Source organism: Octodon degus, unplaced genomic scaffold, assembly GCF_000260255.1.
Source record: "Octodon degus isolate 3935 unplaced genomic scaffold, OctDeg1.0 scaffold00089, whole genome shotgun sequence".
Classification (NCBI taxonomy): Eukaryota; Metazoa; Chordata; class Mammalia; order Rodentia; family Octodontidae; genus Octodon; species Octodon degus.
This window is the reverse complement of record NW_004524665.1, coordinates 3,394,287-3,412,287: the sequence shown is the minus strand read 5'-3', so window position 1 is coordinate 3,412,287 and position 18,001 is coordinate 3,394,287. Positions and strand designations below refer to the sequence as shown.

The following is an 18,001-nucleotide window of genomic DNA, read 5'->3' as shown; positions in this document are numbered from 1 at the left end:
GAAAGAAAGAAAGAAAGAAAGAAAGAAAGAAAGAAAGAAAGAAAGAAAGAAAAAGGAGACCTTTGTTTCATGGCTATGGCTCATTATGGCTTCTGTTCCTTGCAGCCCAGGGTGCTCCTAATGGATTCATTGCCCACTGAGAGAGGGAGACAGCCCTGCTGCCCTGGAGGGACTGACTGTAGGACCCTGCTCTGGGCCCCTGTGGGGGAGGCTTCCCCTGGGAGTGCATGCAACTCTGGGGCAGGCCAGGACAAGGAGGTCCAAGGAGACTGCAGTGGACCTGCCGAGACCCGCCGCCTTAGCGCCTCCGTGAGGCAGAGCAGCCACGCTCAACATGGACATGGCAGTCCTGATTCTCAGGTCTTGGGAGACTGCAAGGTGGGGGCCTGAAAATGAAAAATGTCCCCTGATGCCTGTCAAAGCGAATGAGGCTGCCCAGTCCCTCTGAGGCAAATGGCTGGAGCTGTGGAGACAGTGAGCCAGTGGGTCACCAAGCCTGGCTCCGAATTTGATGTCCACAACACCTCAGCAGAACGTACTCCTCACACCTCACAGATGAGAAAGCAGGGGTCAAGGGATGGGTGTGACTCACCCAGGGTCCCACTGCTGGCATAACAAATCGCCCCAATCACAGTCACTAAAACGAAACATTTATTTTCTCACACAGTTTCTGAGGATCTGGTCCAGGGGTAGCCTCACTGGAGGGTTCTAGCTTAGGGACTTCTATGGGGCTGGGATCCCCTGTGGGGGCCCTTTGGGAGAGGGGTCACCTCCATGTTCACACATGTGGCTGCTCGCCATGCACCCCAGCTTCCCCAAGCATCAGGGCCAATTGATGTGCATGAGAATGAGTGAGACAGCAGCCACAGGGATTTTTTGTTTGCTTTAAGACAGGATCTCTGTACGGTTCAGGCTGGTCTTGAACTCACAGTGATCTTCCTGCCTCAGCCTCCCACATGCTGGATGACAGGTGTACATCACCCAGCTCAGGGATGGACCCCAAGCTCCCTCAAGAGCCACTCTCCCAGGTGCACCATTCCAGTGGCTAGATGAAGCGCCGGTCCCGCTCATCATAGGAGAAGGGGTCCCCAGGGAAAGGCTGGGGTGGGGGCTGGTTGTAGATGCCCTGCAGAAAGATCCAGGCTGTGCCCACCACCATGACAGGTGTCACGACAAACAGGCAGAGGCGGTCCACTGTGCGGGCCACCTGATTCCAGCTGTCCTTCTCCTGGAAGAAGTGATTAGGGGGTCTCAGTGCAGGCCAGCACTGCACCCCAGACCCAGCTGAGGAGGAGGGGCCTGGCCTCCCTGTGTCTATGGGAGCCTCCTCTGCTTCAAGTGGCAGTAGACAAGCTGGGACAGGGCTCGCTGGCCTCGTCCCCAGCAAGATCCAGGCCCTGTGGCCAGGAGCAGGGCAGACCATCGTGTCTGCAGAGGAGGAAATTGGGCCACAGGGGGCCCCAGCCTTGGCCCCCACCCTTGCTCGGCCCTCCCCACCCCTCCAAGTGCCACCCATAGGTGGCCTTTGTTCTGGAGAAGGTCCAAGTTGTGTGATTGTGAACAGCTGCCATGGTCTCCTTTTAAATATCTGCTCGGTCTGGAGTAGAGGACATGGAGCTGGGCAGGGGCAGAAATGACTGGCATCTAGGGCAAGATGGGATGGAAAGAGGGTGGGGCTGGGAGACTGTGTGTAACTGAGTGTGCCTGAGAGAACACACACCTGGAAATCTGCACGGGCCATGAGCACCCCCATGTAAGCTGGCAGGTATGTGTAAGTGGACCTGTAAGATGGGTGACGCTTGCTCAGCACACAGGTTGGACGCCTGTGTGTGACAACCCCGTGGCCACTCACATCATTGTAATTGTTCTGGTCCCTCATGTGGTTGACGATGAAGTTGGCCCCATCCACAGCTGGCTTCAGCTCATTGAAGAGTTCCTGCTGGGCCTGCTCAGAACTTGCTGGGGGCTGGCCTGGGGACAGGGGCCAGAGTGGGGTGTGAAGCCTCCCCCTGCCCACCTCCAATTGTAGGCCATGCCCTGAGGTCACCTACGTGCAGTGGTGAGGCGCCGAGCCAGCCCGTGCCGCTCTGACTGCTTCTCAAACATGAGGTCACTGCGGGACTTGAGCGAGAAATACTCCTCTGCCTTGGAGATGTATCCCAGAGAGCTACTTCTCCGGATCAAGGCCCCAGGGCTGGGCCCCTCCTCTGCCGGCCGGGACATGTGCAGGAGCGTGGGTAGGGTCTCCAGGAAGATCTTCAGCAGCCATGGGAATATGAGGAATGTGGGGTGGCCTTTACACACCCTAGTGTCTAGCTCCACTCCTGCTGACCATAGCCATTTCCATCTGACCCTGCTACCTGCTCCCCAATCCCCCACCAATGGACACTTAAGTTGCTTCTAACTCTTCCTTGTCGCTCAGTCCACTGAGCAGAAGTTAGTCATTGTCATTAAAAATAAAATCAAAGAACAAGGGTGACACCCATGCCCAAGCCCTGAGCTCGCTTCTCCAAGCGCTTGAAGAAAAGAGAGCCTCAAAACTACTCCTGCGGACCCAGAACGGCCACTGCCCCTGTGATGCCAGGAGGCCAGGGACACCGTGTTCTGAGCACCTGGCCACCTTCTCAGCCCTTCCTTTTTTCTTTTTCTTTTTCTTTCTATTTCTGGGGCTGGAACTCATGCTAGGTAAGTCCTCTGCCACAGCCAGTCCTTTCTACTTTTACCTGCAATGTCATAAGCTCACAGACTAAGCATCCTCAGCACGTCTTTTGCTCTTGTTTTTAGACAGGCTTTTGCTAAATGGCTAAGTTGCCCCAACTGAATTTGAACTTGTAATCCTCCCACCTCAGCCTCTCAGAGTGCAGAGCGCCCGGCTTGGTGCTCACCTTCTTGACCCCCTCGGACAGCACGTGGGTGCTGGGTGTCCGGAAGTGGATGTTGAGAATGATGACGCAGATCACCACCACCATCGCCACTAGCACCATGCCAAAGAGCAGGAACCTGCGGGCAGCACTCAGCCTGAGCTGGGGTGGGCTGGGCGTGGGGGCGTGGCTACACAGATGGCACTCACTTGCCGATGAGCGGGATGGCGAAGGAGGTTGCGGGCAGCCGCTTGGAGATGAGCAGCAGGAAGACAGACTGGGCCAGCAGCACTGAGATGGCCACTGACGTCTTCTCACCACCTAAGGAAGCCAGAGTGGGGTGGCTGCACCCTCAGACCTCAGGCCTATGGGGTTCCCCTGCTGTAGCCCTGCCACCACTGTTCCCAACACCATGGTGTCCTGATAAGCATCCTAGGCCACAGCCTAGGACCCAGCCTAGGGCCTGGGTTCAAATCCTGGTCTGCCACTAACCAGTTGGGTGACCTTAGACAGGTGGGCTCATCTCTTTGCCTGTCTTCCCAACTGTTCAGTGTAGCGTGAGCCTGCAAGCTGAGTACACCTCTCCCTGCCTGTTGGGTAAGTGCTCAGTGTAACCCTGACTGCCACGATGGCCCACGCTCTGCCATCCAAGTCTCTGAAGCACAGATCTGTGGAGTTCATTTCCTGCTGTGTCTGCACAGTACCCAACATGCGCCCTTTAACCGCAGCCCAGCACCACCTGCACTGCCCATCTGAGCCTCCGCACTGGACCTCCCGTCTGCCCTGAAAAGCTCTGCCCGCCCCACCCTGTCCCACCCAGTCTAGTGGACTCCACCTGGCCTGCCTCCTGCAGGAGCTGGGTGGCCTCTGAATCCCTGATATTGTGGATTCACCTCTCTGGAGACCAGGCTGACTATCCCTGGGCCCTAGACCCCTAGCCAACCACTGGGCCAACAGCTGGTACCCAGGCCTTGCAGAGACAACAATGGCAGACTATGGCCTGGCAGCAGGATGGTGCAGCTGTTCTCCTGGGTCCCTAGGAAGAAGGCTTTGTGGGCACCCAGAGAGGCCCTGCTCTGCATACTGGGGGTGTCACTGGGCAGGGCCCCCCAGCCACTGGCCACTGGCCTGATCCCAGGGCAAATGGGGTTAGGGCTGCAGTGCCCCACTGGTGGGTTTGGCCAGGCTGTAGGACTGGAAAAGATGGGCCCTGCTCACTGTCAGCCGGCAGGTAGAAGACCAGGTTAACCATGAAGGAGATGAGCACGCAGGGCACAAGGATGTTGATGATGTAGAAGAGTGGCTTGCGGCGGATGATGAGGTAGAAGGTGACGTCCTGGTGACCTGTGCTGTCCAGCGGGACACTGGGGTCCACGTTGACCCTGGCTGCCCGGTGAACAATCTCCCACTCCCCGTTCTCTGCGGGTAGCACAAGGATGGCACGGTGGGGGCTCAGGGGGCTGGGGAGCTGAGGCCAGGGTGGGGCAGAGCTAGCAGGGTCCTCAGGGCAGGTGCAGAAAGGGCATGGGGTTCTGTCTGGGGTTTCCAGGGGTTGGGCTGGTGTTTTCTCTGTGTGTGTGGGGGGAGGGCTTCCTCTGATTGATTTCTTCTTTCTTCCCTCTCTGTCCCTCTGTCTCTGTCTCTCTCCCTCTCTGTCTCCCTCTGTGTCCCTGTCTCTGTCTCTCTCTCCCACTGTCTCTCCCTCCCCACACTCCATCTATCACTCTCTTTCTCTACCTCTGTCTGTCTCTCTGAGTCTCTCCCTCCCTCCTTCCCTCCCTGTCTCTCTCTGTCCTTCTGTCCCTGTCTCTCTCTCTCTTTCTGTCTCTTTCTCTCTTTCTTTGTCTCTTTCTCTCTCTCCTTCCCTCCATTCCTCCCTGTCTCTCCCTCTCTCTTTCTGTCTCTGTCTCTCTCCTTCCTTCTCTCCCTCTTCCTCTCCCTCTCTCTCTCTGTCCCTCTGTCCCTGGCTGTCTCTTTTTCGGTCTCTCTCGCTCTCTCTCTCTCTGTCTCCCTCCCTCCCTCCCTCCGTCTCTCTATCTCTCTTTCTCTCTGGTTTCCGTTTTGTTTTATGAGACAAAGTCTCACTCTGTACCCAGGCTGGCCTTGAACTCCAGCGACCCTCCATTCTCAGCATGCCGAGTGCTGGGATCACAGGTGTGTACTGCCACAGCTGGCTTCTTGTTTCCTCTCTCTCTCTCTTTGGAAAAAATAGAAGCTGAGGCTCTACAGGGTCCCAATAAGGAGTGAGTATTGGCTCAACTGATGTCACAAGACAAAAATAGGTTAGGTGCTGCTTGAGAAGATAAAATTAAAAAGAAAAAAAATTTAGAAAAGCGTGAGAATTTTAAAAAGGTTCTCAGTTATTACGTATGTCTTCCTAAATAAAAAATAAAAATAAAATTTAAAAAAGCTAAGCTGATTTTAATTGAGCTGTCCCTTTCTGGCCTTGGTATTGAGATAATGGAGCCCCTGTCCCTGTGATGTCCCAGCACAGAGGCCAGCAAGGTTGAGCGGTGCGGCTGGGTACAGTCAGGGTACAGAGGTGCCACATTCATTGGATGGCGCAGCCCTGCCCCAACCACCCTCTCCTCTGTCCCCATGTCCATCCTCTGGTCTTCCAGCTTGGGTAGGCCCAGGAGGGCTGCTCCCCCCCAGGATGGCCTTGGGGCACCTTCACCCTGTGCTGAGTGTCCTGGAGGTGTCAATGTGATGCATCTGTGTGTGTCCCGGGCTGCCCGCCTCCAGAGGCACCTGTGAAGCCCTCGGGGTCAATGATGATCCATTCCACGTGGTAGGCACGGCCGTCTTCCTCTTCCTGCTTCAGGCTCAGCGTGATCTCCTTGGCCGTGTACTTGAGTGAGCTGGGGACAGCAGTGGGCAGAAGTGACCCTTGGTCACCAGCAGGGGATATGGAGACCATGGGAAGAGGGCAGCTCTGAGCAGGAGCAGCTGGGGCTTCTGCTAGAGGTGGCTGTGGCAGGGTGCTCGGGGTAGGGTGGCTGGAAGAAGGGGTGCACCTGAATTTGAGGGAACAGTTCTGCCAGTCAAAGGGGAAGTAAGTGACCGAGATGGGACAGGAGGAGCGGAAGATGGCGGGTGGCAGCCAGTACACGTATCCAGAGTCATAAACAAGCACGTTGCAGGAGTAGGAAATCTGGAAGGAGCCGTCATTGCTGGGGGACAAGGACAAGGACACTGTGAGGCCTGGCCAGTCAGAAATGGAAACAGAAACAGGCAGGGTTGGGGAGGTGCAGGGGGAGGCGGGCTCGGCGTAGGGGAGGCTGAGACCCTCGAGGACAGCGTCTGGAGGACAGCTGCCAGGCTGCACTCAACTTGTTCTCCAGCACGATTTCTGGGCGCCACACCATGTCAGAGGGCAGGCGCAGCACGCTGATGTTCCCGAACTCGCTGGCATCCCACTGCAGCCGGCTGTCCACCCAGCCCTGGAAGGCCCAGGGCACTGAGCAGGGGGCCCCACCACTGCCCAGCCTCCCCCAGGGCCCCCACTTCCCAGGGGAAGGCTGAGCAGTGTCTGAGAGCTGTGATTGAAGAGCTGTGGGGAGACAGGGAAAATCAGGGGCCTCGGGTCTGCCACAGACAGTTGTGCAGGCTGCACGCTGCACCACCATGGGAACACCATTTCCATGTGGAGAGAAGATCTGTGTCCATTTTATGAACTTCTGACATTTCTGACACTTTTATTAGAAGAGTGCTTCCTGATAAAAATCAGGATAAAGTGACAATTTTCCCTCAGCTCAGCCCTAATCCTCTTAAAGGCACCTAACAAAAGACTAGATGGGAAAAAAGGGTGGCTTGGCCTAGAGACCTTTGGGGGGAAGAGCCACACCTCCTGGAGGGGGGCTGGGGCTCCCCAGGAAGGTGAGAGCACAGGGGAGCTGAGGCCAGCACCCACCAGCCTGCACCTAGGGTTTCTTACGTGCTCCATCCAGACGTTGGTGGTGAGTGTCTCCTCGACTTCTTTCTGCAGGGAGACAGCAGGGCTGGCCGTGGAAGGTCCCTATTTTTCCCCCACCCACTGGGCACCTCATTTGGCTGGCACCACCGGGACCCATGGGCAGCCAGGCACTGGTGACCATCAGGGAGGGCAAACAGACTGCTGCTGAGATGTGGCATGGAGGTGGCATGGTGTGGGGGTGTCAGGGCACATCCCATACCTGAAGCTGGAGGGGAAGTGGCACATGCCTGGGTGCTGGAAGCCTTCTGGCACCAGGGGCTTTGCAGAGCACAGCCCAGAGCAGGTTTCCAAGGAAGGAGGCTATCAGGGGCACCTGGTCCCAGAGAAGCTGACCCTGTCCCTGCCCAGCCCAGCCTGCCTGGCAGGGGGACTCACCAGGGAGATAAGGTTGGAGAGGGTGAGGGCCAGTGTGATGCCCACGCTGTCCTCTTTGCGGGCCACGGGCCGCAGCTCCTTGTTGTAGCCTCTCTCTTCGAACAGGTGCCGGATCAGCCGCTCCTCCTGGTTTAGGGCCCAGCCACCTGGGGAGGGTGGGATGGAGTGGCCCTGAGCGAAGGGGGCAGGCAGAGGTGCCTGAGTGGGAGTGGGGAGTTGGGCATTAACCCAGGGAGAAGGTCATGCGGTAGGAGACCTGGGGGTGAATGAGGGACCCTACAAGCGGGGGTGATGTCTGCCCTTACCGCTCACAACTAGGGCAACCAGTAGTGCTAGTGCCAGAAAAGGGCCCTCCATCCTGCAGGACAACTGAGGACCAGGTCCTGTGTCCACCCCTCCCGTCTGTAGGCCTGGGACTGATGGTGGGCGGGAGAGGGCGGGAGAGGGGACAAGTGTCTGTGGGGGTGGAGGAGCCAAGGGGAGAAGAGCCGGAAATGCAATCTGACTCTCTGGGAAGGTGATGAGGGGGTGGGGACAGCCAGCTGGGCGCCAGCTCAGGCAGCAGGGAGGGAGGAGTGCTGGTCAGCCACAGTGGGTGATGACAGGTGGGCCAGCTGCTGCCCCTTCTCTAGGCAGCAGATATGCTCAGAGTGGAGCTGCCCCCACCCCTGAGACCTCAGTGACCTCTGCCAAATGCCTCTGGTGACTGACCCCCAGCTGATGACTTTCACCCCACCCCATTCCAAGGAAGCGCGAGTGTCTCTGTGGCTTATAAATAACATTTATTAAAGCAGCTGTGAATCTCTGATCACACATCTGGGATGACATAGGACCCTGACCCACCAACAGGTGCAGGTCCTTGGGGACAGTGACATGTCAAACACTCCAGCCCTCTAGCTCCTGAGAGCAGTGGGTGCCCTCTGTGGCGCTGGCCTGGGGCAGCCCCCTTCATGCCCCTCCCAGCTCCGAGGGCTGGCCTTCAGCCAGAGCAGCTGAGCGGAAGGCTTGCAGGGCCTGCACCAGCAGCCGTGGGAGGCTGCGTGCCAGTGTGGCCGGCTCCAGGCCCACCAGGCCACTGAAGGCCACACGGCGGCCCCCCAGGCCTGCACGCACCCACGCTCTGAAGAGGCCTGTCAGTGTCTTGGAGCTCAAGTCGGCCAGCACCTGCAGAGAGGGGGGTCAGGGGCTCAAAAAACACTCCCCAGAGGAAATCCTGGAGTCAACTCCTTCCTCTCTCTCCCCAGAAACTCATCTAGTCCTGAATTTCCTACCACAAAACTAATTTGGACACCCCAGGGCCCTTCTTTTTAAACACTTTAATTATTAGTAGTATATGTTTGCAGTCCTCTCCCCTTCTCTTCACTGCCCACTTTTTGCAAAAGCCCTAGCTCCATTTCCTATTACCTTTTATTTTGCTCTTAATTCACTTATACCGTATTTTGGGCTTCTTACACAGGGAAAGACTGCATTATTTAAGCTCATGTGTCTGATTTATTTCACTGAACACTATGGTCTCCAGGCGCATTCATTCCCTTCTGCCTATCTCTCCTCTACCCCTGCCTGGGGCCCCATCACCCACAGGAACCCCCTACCTAGTCCCTTTTCTTTGGATCCCTGCCCTTACCCAGTCTGGAGGGGGAAGGTTCTCCTGATGGAAGGTCCTCTGCGACACCCCCCACTATCCCCCCCCCACCTTGGGGGAAAGTCTGGGAGCCTGGGGCCCCACCTCCTGGAAGTGCATGGCTAGCTGCTCTGAAGGGACTTGCAGGATCCAGGCATGGGAACCTTGAAGGGTAGCCAACTTCTGTCGCAGAGGCTCCAGCCCAGGGCAGCCTTCAGGAAGCAGAGAGGCCCCCACATCACAGAGAGCTGCGGTCGGGCCTCCCACCGCAACCCGGGACCACCTTCCAGGGCAGACATCCTGTGCGTGCTACAGGTGAGGAAACTGAGAATCTGAGTGGCCACGTAGTAACACGAGGCCTAGTGTTTGACACTGAGGGCCACCCACAGACCCAAGCCCCTACCAAGGCTTGCCACTATACCAGGAGGAGGGTAAGAGCAGGTCTGGCCTGTTGTCCCGTGGGGTGTGCCTTTCTAGCACAGACCCCCGCCCCCAGGCCCTCGGCCTCAGCTGGCAGCTGGGCTACTCTCCCTATGGCCCGCAGGGGCGTCGTTACCGTTCATGCTCCCGCGGGGCTCTGGCCTCCGCTTCTGAAACCGCGCTCTCGAAGACCGTGGTCCTGGGAAGATGCAGAGTTTGGGGAAGCCGCGGGTTCGGACCGGGGCTGGTGAGGCAGGGGACGTGGGGTACCTGAGTTCAGCCGCTGCTCGAGGGCTGCAGACTCTGGGGGCTCCCGCAGCGACGGGACGGGGCGGGCCAGGGTTAGGGCTCTGCGGCGCAGCACCGGGCGTACGCCAAGCAGCTCCTGCGCTCTCCGCAGCAGGTCCAGCAGCTTGTGCGCCAGCGAGCGCAGCTCTGCAGGGCAAGTGAGGGGCTGAGGGGGCCGGGGGCGACCAGGGATCCCCTCCCCATCCCCGGGGTCCCGGGACCTACCACACCGGCGCCAGCGCTGCAGGCATTGCTGGCGGGCCAAGCGCGCACAGGCGCCTTCGGACAACGGGCACCGGCGCGCGTAGAAGGCGCAGAGCCGGGCGGTGTCGGCTGGGTTTTCCTCGGGCGGGGATCCGGCTAGAAGCTCCATGCAGCTGGGCTCGCGCGTGGAAGCGTCCGCTGCGGGCGAGCCAGGGGCCAGGTCACGCCCTGTTCGGGACCCTGATTTCCGCAACCCTCCCCTGGAAGGCTTTCCAGTGGCGGAGGGGAACTGGGGACCACGCGGAGCACGGACACGGAGCTGCGAGGGCACACGGAGGAGAGGGCATGCGAAAGGAGGCGCCTACCGCTCATCTGCTCCTGGAGCCAGTCTTTGAACACAGCCACTCGGGTGTAGACCCCAGGCTTCCCTGGCTCCCCGCAGCCGTCCCCCCAGGAGGTGACTCCAAAGAGGACCTCCCTGGGGTGGGGACCAGGCTCAGAACAGGTTAGGGGGCCTCCAGAGTCACCCTACCGGACAAGGGCAGAGAGAGGGGGGAGCAAGAGAGCAGTTGAGGAAATAAGCTCAGAACTCGCAGGGACCAGAACAGTTATGACGCCCCCTGCCGGCCTTCGCGAGAGGAGTAGCCAAGAGGCCCCAGAAGGGCTTCTAGGTGGTGGCTCTGAAATCGCCAAGCGTCCCTAAGTTAGCCAGGAGGACACAGTAGCTCAGACAAGCCGAAGGACAGTCCGACCCTGGGGGAGAGCAGCCCTACAGCACACCACGCGGTCTGCTCGCCTACCTGGCACGAGTCGATGCCCCCCGCCAGGTAACCTGCGCAGAGCATGGAGCTGGGGCGCAGGCCGGGCCCAAGCGCCCTTTGGCAGGTGTCAGGGCTGAGCAGCGGAACACGGGCCTCCCTCACTGCCTCAGCCTCAGGCCCGTCTGCAGGGAAGAGAAGGGGCTCGGGTTTGGCGGGGTGCCCGCATTTGGGCTCCTCTTCCGCGGCCCTGCCCCTTTGTGAGATCCGGGCGCATTTCTGCTGGCCCTTACACTTCAACCTCTCCAAACTATCTCCTCAGCCCCTCATTCTTCCTCTGCTCACCCAAAGTCCCCCAATACCTTCGAAGAGAGCCCCCCAGCCTGCGATGGAGCAGGGAGTGCCGGCAGGGGGCTCTGAGGACGCCTGGGGCAGGCACACTGGGCGCGCGGACCCCGCTGGACTCACAGGTGTCCACAGCTGCACGAGAGCCAGGTCACCGTGGAAAGTCTGCGGGTCGAACTGGGGCGGGGACAGAGAAAGGTCAGGGGCTGAGTTTGGGGTGCTGACCTCAGCTCTGTGGGCCTGGGTCTGACCCTCACCTTGGGGTGGAGCAGGATGCGATTCACGGGCACTTCCTCCACCTGCTCCCCCTGGGGCCCCTCAGCCAGCACCACAGTCCACAGGAGCTCATTGGAGGCTCTGCGGGGAAAGTGGCTGGTGACACGCAGGATGGGCACGACAATGCGCCTGGAGCCCGGGTCCCTGGGGAGCACACCCACACCCCCTAGGGAATCCGTGCCTCTGGGGGCGCAGGGAGGGCAAGTCAGAGAGAGGCTGCCCTGGAGTCAACACCGCTGCCTGAGCGTGCGCGCCTGGAGGTCAGGCCTGGTTTCCGCCAGGGGGCAGCAGAGACCGGCTCTCCGGCGCGTCGCTGGTAGGTGTACTGGGGATGCTGGCAGGCCTGCACTCAGGAGTCGACGTACCCCACGAAGCAATGCGCCGCTGTCAGCACCCAGGAGGCCGCCACCAGGACGCCGCCGCACAGAGGCTGCCCGCCGAGCTGCAGCCGCACCAGCCAGGGCCAAGCCCCAGGCGGGGCTGCTCTGCCCCCCACGATGCGGCCGTGAGTCTGGGTTACATTGGCAGCAACTGGCTTCCTTTCGCCACAAGGACCTGAAGTGGTAGAGGCGACGTTGAGGAGCAAGTCCTAGCCACGTCCAGGCCCACCTACCCCACCAACCTTTTTTGCCTCACCTGGCTCAGGTGGATCCTGGAGGAGCTGGGCTTGAGGCCTGGGGTATCCAGGTCCTGCTGAGAAATAGCTGCTTCCAGTGTCACTGCCACCTTCTCCCCCTGTCCCCTGCACCCCATCCCCTGCTCAGGCGGTCAGCATTGGGCCAGGCTGGGGCCTCCACCCTACCTTCGCAGGGGCAGGCCCCATGTCTGTGTCCCAGAGGGTATAGAGTCTAAAGGCCTGGGACCCAGGGACTGTCAAAGGGTATAGGGTTGGAGGGGTTTGCTGACTGGGCTGGGGCTTCAGTCCAGACCTTGACACTCATGCAGTCTGAGCTGGAGATCCATGGCCACTCGCTTCACCGCCCATAGTGCGCTCCTCTGGGCAGCCTGCAAGGCCTGGGTCCCCTGGGCCGACAGAACTGCTGGGACATGGGACATAGAGCATCCAAGGTTGGCAAGACCCTCAGTGCAACCTTCTGGTCTGGCTCCAAGTCCTGCCATGGGAGGCTGTAGGGAAGGAGTCTGGGCACCAAGAACACCCCAGGGTCTCAAGCCCAACCTCCAGAACAGATAATCCCAGACTCAGAATCTCTGCAGAGCGCCTTTTCTTAAAAACCAGAAGCCAGGTGTGGCGGATGTATATCTACAATCCCAGCACTCTGGGAGGTGGGGGCAAGAGGATCTCAAGTTCCACCTCAACCTGAACAACTTAGCAACCTAGAGAAATCCTGTCTCAAAACAAAAAAATACAAAATGTGTTTAGGCAAAGGCTCTGGACTCAGTACTGCAAACAAAACAAAAACAAAACACTTCAAAAGGAAAACATTGCTTCAAGATCCAGACATCGGAGAGTCCAAGCCTGTTGACACAAGGTGACCAAGTGAGGTGCCTACCTGTAAGTGGAGGTGGTGCTGCTCCCAGTCCCCACCTACCAACCACTCTGGCATTCTCTAAAAGCCCTCAACAGGACTGACCAGCTCTATGTCCCATGTCAGCAGCTGCCCCTCCTCTCCTTCCCATACCAAGTTCCTGGCCCCTTCATCCAGCAGGTGGGTAGAAAGGGCCACAGGTCAGGGAGTGACAAGCCCCTATTTCTTTCCCACCCCCACCTCCCATAAGCTCTTCCTGCCTGAGACCAGCCTGGCTCACCTTGCAGGGTACTGGGGGGGAGGCGCATGTACAGGGGGTGTGCGTGGGCAGCCCAGGGCTGCAGGAGGGGCAGGAGCAGAGGTAGCAATGCAGCCAGCAGCATGGTGGCAAGGAGGTCCATCTCCTCTCCTCCGGGGCCACGCCAGCAGTGCTTACCCTCTTGTGCCTGCCTCTTGCTGCTCCTCTGCCCCTGGGCATGGGCTGACCCTGTTTTCCTACATCCGAACTCCCCGCTTGCCTGGGCTGCAGCTCACCTGGCCCTCACCCACTAGGAGCCTTGAGAGAGTGGGGTGGCAGGGGCTATATAGAGGACGAGGGGTGTGCAGGAGGGGGCCAGGGTTGGGGTCGGGGTAGGGAATGAGGTAGTGGGCTCGACCCTCACCTTTGAAGTCTCATAGCCCCGCTCTGAGCCCCCCTTGTGTCAAAGGAGCCCTTGTTCCTGCGGCTCCATCAAAGAGGCCCAGACAGGGAAGAGGAGCTGACGGTTGGGCTCAAGGCCAGGCAGAGGGGGGCTGGGGGCTGGGGCTGGGGGATCCCCATCTGCCTATGCCCCCCAGGAGTCTGCAGTTATGTTGGGGGCAGACACTTTTGGAGGGAGGCAAGCAGGGGGTGTCTGGGGGTCCTTGGCAACCCCAGTCCCGAGGATGGCCCTATGCTTCCAGCCTCGCTGGCCCTAATTGCTTGGCAGCCTCCCTGCTCTATGTGGCCATTTCTAAAGATGATCAAAGCCTCCTAATTAGCGCAGTAATTGCTGCACTGGGGCTGGCGGGTCGGGAAGAGCAAAGGCCGGCTTTGGAGCAAAGGAGTGGCCCAGAGAGGAAGACAGGAGATGAAAGGCCCACAGTGGCCCAGTTTGGGGAGAACAGGGCCCCACACACCCCTGTCCCTGCTGCTTGGCCTGTCCAGTATTGTTCTCATGACTGTGACCCTGATCTGGTAGGTGGGAGGCTTTCGGGGAGGACCATGAGTGGGCAGGTTGGAGACCATGTTGCCACCTGGGGCAGGCAGGGTGGTGCTCTTCTGTCCTACAGAAAGTCCAGGGGCCATAGAAATACCCTGGCGCCCCAGTCTGCCCTGTGGGCCCCACTCTCGGGTGAGAGCATTGAAGCACGGGAACCAGTGCGTGCTCTGCTCCCAGGGCCTGCTGGTCTCCGTTTCCCAGCACAGCGTCCCCTTCCCAGTTGCCACTTCGCTTCCTATAGACAAAGACCTCTGACTCAAAGTGGCTGGGAAAATCCTATCCTGTGACTCTCTGTGAGTGCACATGTATGCTGCAGGAACTGACTTGGCTCACAGGGCACCTGTCTATCTCACAGGGCAGCGCTGCAGCCGAGAGCTTGAATCCTGGCAGAGAGGGTGTGAACTCCACGCAGCTTCAAGCCCTCTGAAGCTCCTGGTCCCTCAGACCTTGGGTCTCCCCGAAGCTAATAGGCTGGAATACATGGCCAGCACTGACCCCTGGCTCTGCCTTCTCCTCCTACCTGTGCCCCAGACTGGGAGGCAGGAAGAGCAGTAAGAGCACAAGCTGCTGCCTCTATTTACTGTCCCTCTATCCCGGCTCAGCCAGAGAACCCAGCCTCTGCATAAGAGTGAGCCCTTCCTTTTTTTTTTTTTTTTTTGAGACATACATCTTGCAGTGTATTCCAGGCTGGCCTTGAATGCACAGCAATCCTGCTGTCTTAGCCTCCTGAGTGCTGGTATTACAGGCGTGTGCCATGGTGCTGGGCTTGAATGGGGTTCTTGGCTGTTATAAGGCCTCCATCCCCCATTGTCTTGGTCAGTGGGCCCAGCAGTTGGCCTCAGACCTCTCCCCAGTGAAGGGCTTGTCAGAATCCACGCAATCTTGCCTCCCTAACTGAACAGCAAAGAAGATGGGGAGAAGGGACCCTCAGGGGAGCACGACATCTTCCTTACCTCCTGCCAGCCCCAGAGGGCATGAGATGCCAGGAGGAACCAAGGACGTGCTGTCAAGCAAGAGTACATTATATTGGTTCTCAGCTGGAGCTTGGCTCAGCTGAAGGGTTCTGTGACCAGTCGGGGTCTCCAGCAGCTTCAGGATTCAGGGGACCCAGGAAGTGTGGTGTAACGTGGTCCGATGCCGTGACAGACTGGGCTGCATGCAGGGCTGGCTGCACAATGCGCAGGGATCTTTGTGCAAGGTAAAGCCCAGGGACCCTGCTCACCACCTAAGAATTTTTTTTTTTCTTTTTTGCCTTTTTGAGATGGTCTTACGGTGCAGTTCAGGCTGGCCTTGAGTTCATTTCATAGCCCAGGCTGGTCTCAAACTTGCAATGATCCTCCTGCCTCAGCCTCCAGAGTCCTGGGATTATAGGTATGGCCACTATACCTGGTGTATCACCTGATAATTTCAAGCCAGTGGCAGCAGACCCCTAGGTTTCGTGCAGGGCCACACTAACCACCTGTCTCTGGAGCTCTGGGAAGCCATAGGTGACGATAGTAGCCCTGGGGCTCCCAGGCTGAGGCCTGTCAGGAGCTCCATGTCCCTTCCCCTCTCCCTGCCCTAAATGCAGAAGAACCAAGGGTAGAGGGAAGACCTCACCACCACCCCCATCCCCAGCTTCCAAAGCATGGTCAAGCTGGAGAGGAGAAGAGCTTGGGTTCCAACCAGAGACAGGGTCTTGGTGGCAGTACACAGAGGGGGGCAGGCTCATCTGTGGGTGGGAAAAGGGCTGAGTCTGGACCCATGTGGCAGGAGGGGACAGCCCCTCCCATGGTAGCAGGAAGCTGCCTGAAAGAACAAGGCATTTCACCTCTCTCCTGCTGACCTGAGACCTCCAAGCCAGCCGGAGCCACTCTCAGATGTGCACTTGGTCCTTGGCCATTGGCTGAAGAAAGCAGGGCCCAGCTGTCCTGTCCCAGGACATCCTGGCTCCCAGAACCAACATTCCTGTGAGTGCAGAGAGGATGGTTGAGCCCTGCCTGCCGGGGCTGGCTCTGGCACTACCGCAGCTGCACTCAGGGCCTACGCACTGAGCTACATCCCCAGCTGCTTCTGTACTTTTTATTTTGACACAAGTGTCTCGATAAATTGCTAAATTGGTTAGGCTCACTAGATGTGGTGGTGCACACCTGCGATCCCAGCATTCAGAAGGCTGAGCCAGCAAGATCGCTCTGAGTTTGTGGTCAGCTTGGGCTACATAAGCAAGTTCAAGGCCAGGGTGCACTACATGACATGTCCCTGTTTCAAAAACAAACATTAGGGAGGCTAGACTCAAACTTGTGATCTTCCTGCCTCAGTCTCCCAAAGCAGTGGAATTATAAGCATGTGCTACCTCTGGGCCAGAGAGAACCAGTATTTCTGGGGTGCTTGTGGATAGTGGCCAGAGCCCTTCACATGGTTGACCCCAGACCTGGTTAATCTGGGGAAAGAGCATAGCTTAGACAGGTTACCATCTCCTGTGGCTCCTGTTTCTTCCCTCTTTTCCTTTTTTTTTCTTTTAATATTTTTCTTTTTTTTTTTCAAAGTTTTATTGATAAACAGATAGCAATGAGACAGTTTCAAATCAAATCGGAAGTACAGTTTCAACAAATAATACACTGCATATATTCTTCTTAGTGGTTAATTGCTGTACAAGATGCGGACTTGTGATCCTATTTACAAACACCATTAGAACAAATCATTCTATTCATTAAGAGAATGCAACTATATATCTATCCCAACCTCTTTGAATACACAGATACAAAATGGACATTCATCGGTATACTCCATTTTTTCTAAGTTCCGTTATTGAATATTATAGGTGTGTAAACTCAGCAAAATATTCTAAAAGAGTCCAGTAGCCCATAATAGCATTGGGTCTTCTGTTTAACTGGCAATGTCAGAAATTATTGACCTGAGTCCCCCACAGCTCAACTTAACAGCATGGCTTTATTTCTTATATTTCGTCTTCATACTTTTCTACAGGATGGTTAAGACCAAGGTAAAGCAGGACCTATGCAACAAAAGTTATAGCTTTTTGGTCTGAGAAGGTCAATGAAATGCCCTCAGGATTTGTCCTGAGATCCTGTACCTCAGATTGTAGAACCTTTATCAGTGCAGCCATGTGGATGAGTCATGGCCATTGCTTGGCCAATGTGCTCTCTGTGAAAGCCTGAGAGAGTGTCTTCTCTCCATGTGACTCTCCTTAGGCCCACTCTATGTCATCGATCACTTTCCTGTTTGGCCCCATAATCTTCTTGATCAGAAAATTTGGGACACTACCGAGGTACATGACGTTACAGTACAAGTTCTCATATGTCCTGAGTCTTAATTGCCCTTAGAAGGCTAGGGCCAAAATGTTGGCTTTCCTTGTATCCCTCCTTTTTTTCTAATTTTGGTCTGCAAACTTAGGTTGTTAACATTCCAGAAGAAAAGCTTATTGTTATTATCAAACGATTTGGGCTATCAATCTTAACCTCACTATCTCACTGTATTTCAAACATCTTAGGCATAATAAGGAGCAGGTATTTTTCATCAAGTATTCATATGTTGAACTTTAAGCCCCTACATAATATGATAAAAAACATTTAAAAATTAGATTATATTTTAAAAAATAGGATAAAGAATTCTATGCTTCTCATGTTTGCACATAAGTCCAAAAATTCTTCCCTCTTTTCTTTTTTTTTATTTACTGGGGATTGAACTCAGACCAACAAGCACTTATTCTACTGAGCTATCTCCCCAACCCCTCTTCCCTCTTTTCTGCTTCTCTCTTTTGGGGTATCAGGGAGCAGGATGGAGGCAGAGGGGACCCAGGGTGCTGCATGACATCTATAGCCCCACATCTCCCACCCCCAGTGGACCTGCCCTCCAGCCCACCTGAACATCCTCTGAAGCAGGGAAAGGCAGTCTTGTCCCAGCCCTCCCATCCTAGGAAGAGTGTCTTTGGGAAACCCAGGTGGGTGGACTGGCATCGGGCTCCTGCGGTTGCAGGAGCATCAACCTCGCCATGTGGTCCACGCTTGGGTTCAGAGGAGACATGGCCTGGGCTGTGGACCGAGGGGTAGTGTCCCCAGGGCTGTGCTCGGCGACCCCTCCCTCCCCTCTTAGGGACCCTCTATATCAAAGGAGAGGGGGTGCTGAGAGGCCTGCTAGGGCCCATCCCACACT

At 57.1% G+C, this 18,001-nt stretch overlaps 2 protein-coding genes across 3 annotated transcripts; both read right to left on the bottom strand.

The window, feature by feature from the left end:
- Positions 1 to 633: 633 nt before the first annotated feature.
- On the bottom strand, positions 634 to 7,598 carry Chrnd (cholinergic receptor nicotinic delta subunit). Of its 2 annotated transcripts, XM_004637315.2 has the most exons (12): positions 7,518 to 7,598; positions 7,213 to 7,358; positions 6,799 to 6,843; positions 6,195 to 6,304; positions 5,879 to 6,034; positions 5,613 to 5,722; positions 4,080 to 4,280; positions 3,071 to 3,182; positions 2,886 to 3,000; positions 2,052 to 2,256; positions 1,853 to 1,971; positions 634 to 1,228 (listed from the first exon to the last, which is right to left on the bottom strand). In XM_004637315.2, the coding sequence occupies exons 1-12, from the start codon at positions 7,567 to 7,569 to the stop codon at positions 1,046 to 1,048; spliced, it is 1,554 nt and encodes a 517-aa protein (XP_004637372.1). In that variant the 5' UTR covers positions 7,570 to 7,598; the 3' UTR covers positions 634 to 1,045. The 2 variants fall into 2 exon arrangements, with proteins under 2 accessions (XP_004637372.1, XP_023577978.1); XM_023722210.1 differs by lacking the exon at positions 4,080 to 4,280.
- A 431-nt stretch (positions 7,599 to 8,029) lies between these two features.
- Prss56 (serine protease 56) lies at positions 8,030 to 12,312 on the bottom strand. Its single transcript, XM_023722275.1, has 12 exons — positions 12,054 to 12,312; positions 11,761 to 11,814; positions 11,490 to 11,679; positions 11,106 to 11,205; positions 10,866 to 11,025; positions 10,546 to 10,688; positions 10,111 to 10,273; positions 9,767 to 9,943; positions 9,524 to 9,688; positions 9,390 to 9,452; positions 8,939 to 9,045; positions 8,030 to 8,376 (listed from the first exon to the last, which is right to left on the bottom strand). Exons 1-12 carry the CDS (start codon positions 12,241 to 12,243, stop codon positions 8,161 to 8,163), a joined length of 1,728 nt encoding a protein of 575 aa, XP_023578043.1. The 5' UTR covers positions 12,244 to 12,312; the 3' UTR covers positions 8,030 to 8,160.
- Between the last annotated feature and the right edge of the window lie 5,689 nt (positions 12,313 to 18,001).

Coding starts and splice junctions, on each gene's coding strand:
- Chrnd (XM_004637315.2), bottom strand. CDS start 7,569: ATGGAGGGCCCTTTTCTGGCACTAGCACTACTGGTTGCCCTAGTTGTG. Junction 6,305..6,798: donor CCAACGTCTGGATGGAGCAC/GTAAGAAACCCT, acceptor TGGGCCTTCCAG/GGCTGGGTGGACAGCCGGCT. Junction 5,723..5,878: donor AACTGTTCCCTCAAATTCAG/GTGCACCCCTTC, acceptor TGCTGTCCCCAG/CTCACTCAAGTACACGGCCA.
- Prss56 (XM_023722275.1), bottom strand. CDS start 12,243: ATGGCAGGACTTGGAGCCAGACCAGAAGGTTGCACTGAGGGTCTTGCC. Junction 9,046..9,389: donor GCCCCGCGGGAGCATGAACG/GTAACGACGCCC, acceptor TGCTTCCTGAAG/GCTGCCCTGGGCTGGAGCCT. Junction 8,377..8,938: donor TAGCCATGCACTTCCAGGAG/GTGGGGCCCCAG, acceptor CCCTCTCTGCAG/GTGCTGGCCGACTTGAGCTC.